Source organism: Leishmania mexicana, chromosome 15 (genome assembly GCF_000234665.1).
Source record: "Leishmania mexicana MHOM/GT/2001/U1103 complete genome, chromosome 15".
NCBI lineage: Eukaryota > Euglenozoa > Kinetoplastea > Trypanosomatida > Trypanosomatidae > Leishmania > Leishmania mexicana.
This window is the reverse complement of record NC_018319.1, coordinates 287,773-296,215: the sequence shown is the minus strand read 5'-3', so window position 1 is coordinate 296,215 and position 8,443 is coordinate 287,773. Positions and strand designations below refer to the sequence as shown.

General features: G+C 59.9%; 1 protein-coding gene across 1 annotated transcript; it reads left to right on the top strand.

Annotated features, from left to right (window-relative positions):
• Positions 1-467: 467 nt before the first annotated feature.
• Positions 468-2,066, top strand: LMXM_15_0750 (hypothetical protein, unknown function; the record flags this gene model as incomplete). Its single annotated transcript, XM_003873551.1, has 1 exon — positions 468-2,066. The coding sequence occupies one exon, from the start codon at positions 468-470 to the stop codon at positions 2,064-2,066; it is 1,599 nt and encodes a 532-aa protein (XP_003873600.1).
• Between the last annotated feature and the right edge of the window lie 6,377 nt (positions 2,067-8,443).

Below are 8,443 nucleotides of genomic sequence, written 5' to 3'. Positions count from 1 at the left end.
CACCCCCAAAGTCTTTGCTTCCTTGGCCATCCGTTCTCTTTGCTTTCATCTTTCCCATCCGTGCGCTCCCCACCCCGCCCCGCCTGCCTCACTGTCGCTCTCGCTAGCGCCTCCCTAGCCCACCCATCCTCCTCCCCCCCCCCACGCCCCCGCCCCGTCGCACCGTCCCTCTTCTCGTTCAGTGGTTCGCCGCTGAGTTGGCGACTGCGTCACCCCACGCATCTCTCTTCCTCTTCCTCTTCCGTATTCGTTCTTCGCCATCATCATCGGCGCAACGAAATCTGTTCGAGCTGGGTGTGTACGTGTGTGTGTGTGTGTGTGTGTACGTGTGCGGTCCTTTTCTTGTGTCTTCCTCTCATCGCCACAGAGAGAGAGACGAGAAGGTCGAGGACGGGCGTTGGTCCGGCAGCTTGAGGTACGAAGAAGGCGAGAAACCACGGCTCCAAGGACGTTGTGCAGCGCAGGCGATGATGTCCTTTCCTCGCGATGACTGCGGCGGCGGCGGCGGCAGCAGCAGCACCATGACGGCCGCCCCGCCACAGCAGCAGCACCACCATGTCGTTCCTTCCCTGTCGACGCATTCGTCCTTGTCGGAGCTGAACAACCCGAACGCGATACAGCTGCATGGACTTCTCCCCGAAACCGGCGCCGCCGTCGTACCTGCTCCCTTCACGACGGCGCCGACTTCTTCGTCGCCTGCGCACTGTCACCCCAGTGTGCTGAATAGTAACAACAGCGGTCACAGCACGAGCAGTCCCATCCCTCTGTCCCAGCAACTGCAGCCTGTTTTTGTGGGCGCGACGTCGTCCACATCGATCTTGTCCTCCTCCTCTCCAGATCCACAGCAGCTGCACAGAACGGCGGCCATCACGCCCTTCACCACGTGCCCACCTCTGGCACACAGAGCGCCGCCTCCGGTACCCGGCTATCTCGCCTTTCCACACTCGTCCGCTGGCCACGGTAGCGGCGGGATCCCCTCACCCCTCCAACAGCACCAGCAGCAGCAACTCCACTTGCTCTCTGCTGGGGCTAACGCTGCGGCACCAGAAGGTCTGGTGCCCTTCACCGCCCCCGCCACCGCTCCCCCGCCGCTTCCCTCGACGGGAGCAGTCGGGACACCGACCACGGCAACGACGACGAGTCTCAGTGCGTTGGCGGGCCTTGACGACCTGCAGCAGGCACACGAGCGACCCTTCCGTTTCAATGTCCTGCCCCCGCCGCCGCCGTTTGAGGAGTTCCTCATGCTGTGGGAGACGAACGCGTCGGATCGGCGCGCTTCTGGAGCCACGACGATGGGCGAGGACACGAGCAGCAACAGCATCACCCACCAGCAGCAGCAGGGAATCGCCCATGGAGGGGGCCACAGGAGTAGCGGAGCTGCTCCAGCGATGGAGCGAGGCAACGTGGAGGCGGTTCTGCGAGCATCTACCAGTGAGCGTGCCGAAGACGACGGGGCCGCGCCGTGCACGGCAGCTGCAGCAGTCAATCTGCCTGACAACACCCGCATCCGCGGCGAGTCGACCCAAAGCACACCAGAGCCCAGTGCCATGGTCGCCCAGTACCGCAAAATCCTCGAGCGATGGTGGGCGTACACGGTTCTCTTCGCGAGTAAACCGGAAGTACGCGAACGGCTGGGCAACCCGCATCTGTGTCCGTCTTTCACAGATGCACAGCAGGCGGTAGCAGCAGCGGTCTCCCCGATACCGGCGACGGCAGCGGACGCCTTCACAGCGGAGAAAGTTGTCCTGCAGGCCTGGTCGACACTACTGCTACAGTGGTGGGAAGAAACAAAGCAGCGCTGTCGTCCTCGGCAGAGTCGTCACGGGGCACTGCACCGAGGAGCACCCCCAACTCGAATGGACAGCGACGGAGTGGACAGCACCAGAAGCCCCAACGAGACGCGCGACACCGCGTCGTCGGAAAGTGTGAACTCCTACGAACTGCCGAGCGCCGAGGAGGGACCCCTCACCCGATCGCTGCCGCCGCCTGACCACGACCTTCTCCTGCACTTTGACTTCACGATCCAGTCTGCGTCAAGCAGCCCAACGGACAGCTTGCCGTTGTGAGCGGAGGGCGGGTGAGGGAAGGGAAGACGTTGCTGCCGCTCTGTGCCTTTCGGACGTAATGCTTTCGCACTGAAACCGTCATTGTGTTCGACCCGTTCCGCAACTTCTCACCGTTGCGTGTGCGCGCGCACGTGTGCATCCCAAGCACGTGTGGAGTGCATCTGGTGTGCCCAGCCGCTCGGCAAGCACACGGCGCCCTTCCTGCGGCACAGCACACCGCTGCCGTCTTTCTTTGATGTTTGAATGTTCGCCAGTTGCACCGCCGTCCAACCCAAAATCAAGCGTGCAGCTGCCTTACGACAGCAACCCCCGTTATGCGCCGCGGTTGGGCGGAGCAGGCGTCCTCAGTCAACCACAACACGCGACCTAGGCGGCGGCCATGTGCGTCGTTTGAGAAAGCCCAACCCCAAAGCTTCGCGGTGGCGAAACCCTCCGCGGGCTGGCGCGCACCCTCGCCGCGCATGTGCACACCGGCGCCCCCACCACCGCCCCTCCCCCCTCTCCCCTGCTTTGGTAAAAGGCCCCCGGCCCCCACCTCCCCAAAACCCGGCGCCGGCCGTGCCTCCCGCGAAAAGGCAGGGGCGGCGGGCTGGCCGGCGCGGCCCTTTCCCCGGCGGAGGAGCGGCGCCCCCAGGTCCTACACCAACCCCCACCCCCGAATAGGCCCCCCGCCACACACACGGCCCGGCCGCCCCCGCGCTGCACCCCGCCGCCAAGACCCCAACACCCCGCCACCGCCAAAGGCGGGGCGGCACGGGCGGAAACAAAAGCACCCACGCCCCAAAAAAGCGCCCCGGCGGCCGGCCGCGCGGGCGCGCTGCCTTTCGGGATCGCCAGAAACTTTCGCAACACAAAGACCAAACCCCCCCAAAAGGACGCCATAGCTTGCGAATGTTGCGCTCACCGGTGGCCCGAACCCCGCTTCGCCTCGCACACGAGAAGAAACCCCTTGTTTATTCGAGGCATTTCAAGCACGCCGAAAGCGCAGCGTTACTACAAATACCCCCCTCTCCCTGAGGTATGGGGGGAAAAAAAAAGGCCAGTGCGCCGGGCCCTGGGCCACTTCAAAAAACCAGTGGCGGCAAACACAACCGCAACGGGGATTCCAAAAATCCCCAAAGCGGGCCTAACGACACCCGGCGCCCCCATGCTCGATTACCCACCAACGCCAACCCAGCCCACACCGAAACGATCAAACAAAAAAAAAGAGCAGCCGAAACCCCACAAAAGACCCAGAGCCATGAAAACATCCAAAGAGCACCCCCCGCGGTTCCCCCCCCCCAAAAAAGCCAAAAGCGTCATTCGATTTTCATGAACACAGCTTTTTTTTTCACACTCGTTTTCTCCGCACTGCAAGAACTCTTTTCGCCGAAAAGAACCCCTCAAAAGACACCTCACAACACCACCTCGCCACGCCACAAACAACGGTGGGAAAGCCTTTCCGCTTCCAAAATTTACAAGCGCACCCTAGGTTTTAAACACCGAGCTATGAAAACAAGCGCTTCGTTCCCATCATGCTGTTTTCCGCTCGCGCAAAATGAAAAGAAAAAATTTGAACTCATTGAGCGTTTTCCGTTTCGAGCCATATCCCTTGCATAGAAATAAACCTGGGCAGGGTGCCCCAATTAGGGGCGCCAAGAAACAAACACCGCCGCCACCTTTTTTACCAGGGGCCCATAAGCAGCATGCGGCGGCGCCGGTTGCGTTTCTTACGGCGAAAACCTGCTGCGAAGAAAAAACGGTACCCGCCAAACATGTTTTTGTCATGGATTCCCAACCGCCCCGAAGGATCTTAAAACAAATATAGTCACACCATTCGGGATTTCAAGGCGGCAAATTGAACCATGGCCAGATGTGCCCCCGCCGCCCCCCAGCCCACACCAGCGGAAAGCCGCCCGATGATTTTGAAATCCCTGCCGATCCCCGAGATATCTTGGCCCCAAACACCAAACAGAAATGTTACCAAAACGCACGACTTGGAACCTTTCCCGCGCCTGCCATTTACCCCTCCCCGGGGCAAAACAACCCCCTCGGCGGGTGACGCCCGCATATCCCAGGCCTTTCTGGGCGCCAATTCGGTTTTTACAACCTTTCTCTTTTAAAGACCGCACATTCCAAGTCAAAAAAATATTGCCAGGGACGTGGGTTGTCTTTCCGCCTTTAAACATTGGGTAGAAGACCCCTTTGTAATCTTTGCCGCCCCTGTTTATCCCCCCAACCCCCCCCCCTTTGGCGTTTTCCCTGTTTTTTCCCCGCGTTCTCCCCAGGGGCCCTTGGTACAAAAAAAGGGCCCGCGGCGCAAACCCTTTTCGGGCAAATTCTCTTTTTCCGAAAGACCCCCTGGGTCCACAGCTTTTCGAAAACGCGCACATTGGGGCAGGAAGGGCGGCCGTGTTTCTAAACAACCCCTTCTTTTCACGCGTGGGGAAATTCCCCGGCCCGCAAAGCCCGCCCCCCGGCATTCCCCATCCAGGAAGCGCCACGCCCCCGCCCCGACCCCAAACACGAAAAAGAGGAGAAGGGCGGAATGAGAGCAGATGGCGGCGGGCCAACCAAGCCTTCACAGCGCTTCCCAACCGACCCTTTTCGGACGCGTTACCCGCCCCCGATTTGTTTCCGTCAAAGAAACGGGGTGGGCGCCCCAACCGCCACCGCCATAAAAAGCAGATGGATGGGGTGACGGGGAAAGTTAAAATGGCGCAAAATAAACAACCGAAAACTGTGGTTTGCGCACGTCCTCGTTAACCCCCGCAAAATCCAAAAGAAAAACCCCACGGCTGTTTGCCGATGCGGCGCACCCATGCATTCCCACCAGACATTTAACGAAAGGACCGTCATTTGTTTTCTTCGCGGCGGCAAGTGCCCCCCCCCCAAAAAAAAAAGCACCAACGTTTTCGAAGAAAGCCTGGTTTCGCGCGCCTTTTTGCACCCTTACTATTTACAATCCGCCAACTTTCAAGGCCCGGGCACCACTGCTTTTATATTGAAGCCCGTTTCCTTTAAAGACCGTTTGGCTCGCACGAAAAAGGGGGGGGGGCGATGTTGCGATGGGGTTTGTCTCCCCCCCCGCCCGGTTTTTCGAGGGAAACCCGCTGGGAAAACGCGCCCGGCAAAAACGATGCCCAGCCAGTTTCCGGCGATGTTACTGACGGCCTTATGTTTTGCCGTTGCTTCTTCAGTTCTTTCTTGGGTTTTGCTGCTGGGAGGGACCCTCGGGAACCGAGGCGCCCCGCCTTGGGGGCGGCCAAAGTGGGGGGAAACGGAGACCCCCCGTTGGTTTTGGAAATGGGGCAGGCCAGATAGGTATTCATTTTTTTAAATATGGGGCCTGGTGATGGCATGGGGGGGCCTTTACCAAAACACGGGAGGGCCAAATGCTTTTCTCGTTTTGGTGCGCGTTCGGTTTTTGGTGGTTTGGGTGTGGCGGCTTCGCGCGGGGTCCCCTGTTTTTCGCTACGCGTAGGCCTTGTGCCAAGTGTAATGCGTTTGTTTGGCTAGCGGGTGCTAAGGGTGTTTGTTGCTCTTTTGATTCGGGGGACGCCTTCGGCGGAAATGGCACGGCATGATTAGCCTCGCCGGAAAAAAGATCTTTTTCGTGTTGGTGTCGCGGGATGCCAGGCCTCGCTTCCGCGCCAGGGGCTTTTGGACAAAATTGATGACGCATCACACCAAGGCGCAGGATCTCATCAAAACAGCCTTTTCGTAAGATTATCAGTTTGGTCTCTGGTTTTTGGCGCTGGCTTTATAATCAAAGGGTGGGGTTTTTATAAGCCCGTCTTTTTTTTTTGGAAAGAGGAGAAGGGGGCGGCGAAATATACTCTTTGGCGTGCTGGTGTCTGTTCCCTCTCGGCGCCTCTCTTAAATATCCGTTCTGTTTTTCTGTGGGGGCCTTTTTGGGGTGTTTCGGCAACCCGCGTGGTGTTGTCGCCGGGGGCTGTGCCAGGGGATCTGGGTTTTGGCGTTTCCTCGCGGCTTCTTTCTGGGGGGTGGGGTTTCCGTTGCCCGCGGGCCTTGTGCGCGCGTGGCCCCTTTTGGCGCGGGCGGCCCGAAAGGCCACTTCGCGGCCGGAAGAAGCGCCCTCCCCGGCGACGGCAGCCGCGGGGGCGGGAAAAAAGCGGTTTGTGGGAACAGGTGGCTGCGGGGAAGGTGGTTTCTTGGGTTAAGCGGTGTGCGTGGGTGGGCCTGGGTTCTGCGGTTCTCGAGGGTGGGCTGGCGCTTTTGGCTCTTCACGGCGGCGCCAGTTGTCTAATGGTTGTGGCTTCGGGGGTTAATTTTTATGGCGCGTGTGGGGGGTACGGGTTGGTATGGATGGGGCTTGTTTGCCGCAGGTGGCGGCTTTAAAGGTGCGCCAAAGATCGTGTTTAAGATGAAGGGTTGGTGGTAAGCGCTGCTTTGGTCGGAAGCAAAAGCCGCCCCGGCGTTATGGTGCTTAGCTTGTCCGTTTTCTTCGAAAATGTATTCTTTCTCGGGCGTTCTGGGTGGCGGGGTTGGGGTTGCCGGGCGTTTGGGGGCTGCTCGGTGACGGGGCGGCTGGGGCGCGGTTGGCGTGGTCCGTGGTCCGAGGATGCAGTTTCTTGGAAAAAAGTGCTCCGCGGGCTTCGTGGCTTGGCGCTGCTTCGGTGGCGGCTCTTATGCTGAAAGTGTTTGTGTTTGGCTCTTGAATCCCTAGGCATGTTTTTCCTCGAACGGCCGCCGGTGCTGCAGAGGGTGTTCTCGGGGTGGGGTTGCCTTCTTGCATGGCGTTGCCCTCGTGCGGGGAGTCCTGGGAATGTTTTTTTTCTGCTGCCGCGGGGTGGGGTCGCCGCGGGGTCGCCTTGGGGATTCCCAGCGGGGCGCCTGTGTCTGGGGGCTGGGGCGCGCGGGCGGGGGAAAAGCCGCGGGGCTGGCCTTGTGGGGCGTCGGGGCTCCGGTTCTTGGCCGGGCCCGGGTCCCCGGTATAGCGCGGGAGCGCCCAGACGCGCAGGCCAAGGCGGGGCTTTTGGGCCCTCTCGGCTTTGGGGGAGGGGAGATGGCCGCATAAAAGAGGGAAAAAGAGGAGTACGGCACTCAGGGTTCCCGAGTCATCACTGACCTCAGTACTAACTGAGCCTGTGAGTGCTTAACTTCACAAATCGGACGGGATATGGTGTTTTCACTCAAGTGTGGTCGTACTCGAAACGCCGTCATAACCACTGAGCTCATGCACCGCTCCTCTCAGAGCGTTCTCTCAAGCCTATGCTTACTATCGTTCCGATGTGGTATAGTGGATAGAACAAGCGGCTCTCACCCGCTAGACCCGGGTTCGATCCCCGGCATCGGAATTTTCCCCTCCGACGGGCCCCGTCCCCCCTACACGAAAAGCTTCCCGGCCGGGAATTGAACCCGGGTCACCCGCGTGACAGGCGGGTATACTAACCACTATACTACCGAGAACTGAAAGCCACTTGTATGGGTGTACGAGAAGGTAGGCGACTTGGCGCTCCGGGCCGTGGGCTTTAGGGACAAAGCCGAGGGGAAGGGGAGTGGGCGGCGCGGAAGGCTTTCGGGCTAACAGCGCGGGTTTCGCCGGATGCGCGCTTCACGGTGCTGCATGCGTGTGCTCGAATGGGCTGCGAGCGCAAGCACCTCCATGCCCCCCTTTACATTTCTGAAGAGGTTCGCCTCCCTCTGCGTGCTGCTTTTTCTCTGCTGTGGATGCCGGTTGGGCCGGGGGGGGGATAGAAGAAATGGTTGCGACGGTGATGTGGGAATGAGGGTTTGTAGAGCCGGGGCCCGATGCACATGGTTTCGTGTGCGTGCGTGGGAAGGGGGAACAGCATGAATGCTTTTGAGCGTTGTTTTTTTGTTCCCACGTGGCGCCGACCCACGCGTCACAGCGGGAGGGGGATGGGGGAGAGATGAAGAGGGATGGGGGGGGGGAGACGGGCAGGCAGGGCGGGGGCCTGTGCCGCTATGGGGAAAAAACCGTAAGAAATAATAGCGTAAGTTTCGAGTGGTTTGGTCTCTTCGTGTGCAGGCGGGCGAGGCGCGTTAGAGGGGCCCACAAAGCCAAAGCAAGCGCAGACAAAGGATGGGGGTTGGCCAAGCTGGTTCCCCTGCTTCCGAATACTCACGGGGCTGCCGTCACCGTCTTCTTGCCCGCCTTGTCACCTGACGCACGCACAGCACTCAACAGGACGTTATAGAAGTAGCCGAAGCCGATGCTCATGAAGATGTGGCCCAGACCGGCGGTCCACGAGATGAGACGGCTGTTCTGATCCTTTCCCATGACGGTCAGGGTGCCGTGGATCATCATAATCATGAGCGTGATGCCGAGACCGATATTGTACGTTATGTAGAACTTCTTGTAGTTCTTCTGCTTGGTGAGGGCAAAGCACTTCTCCAGCAGCAGGACAAAC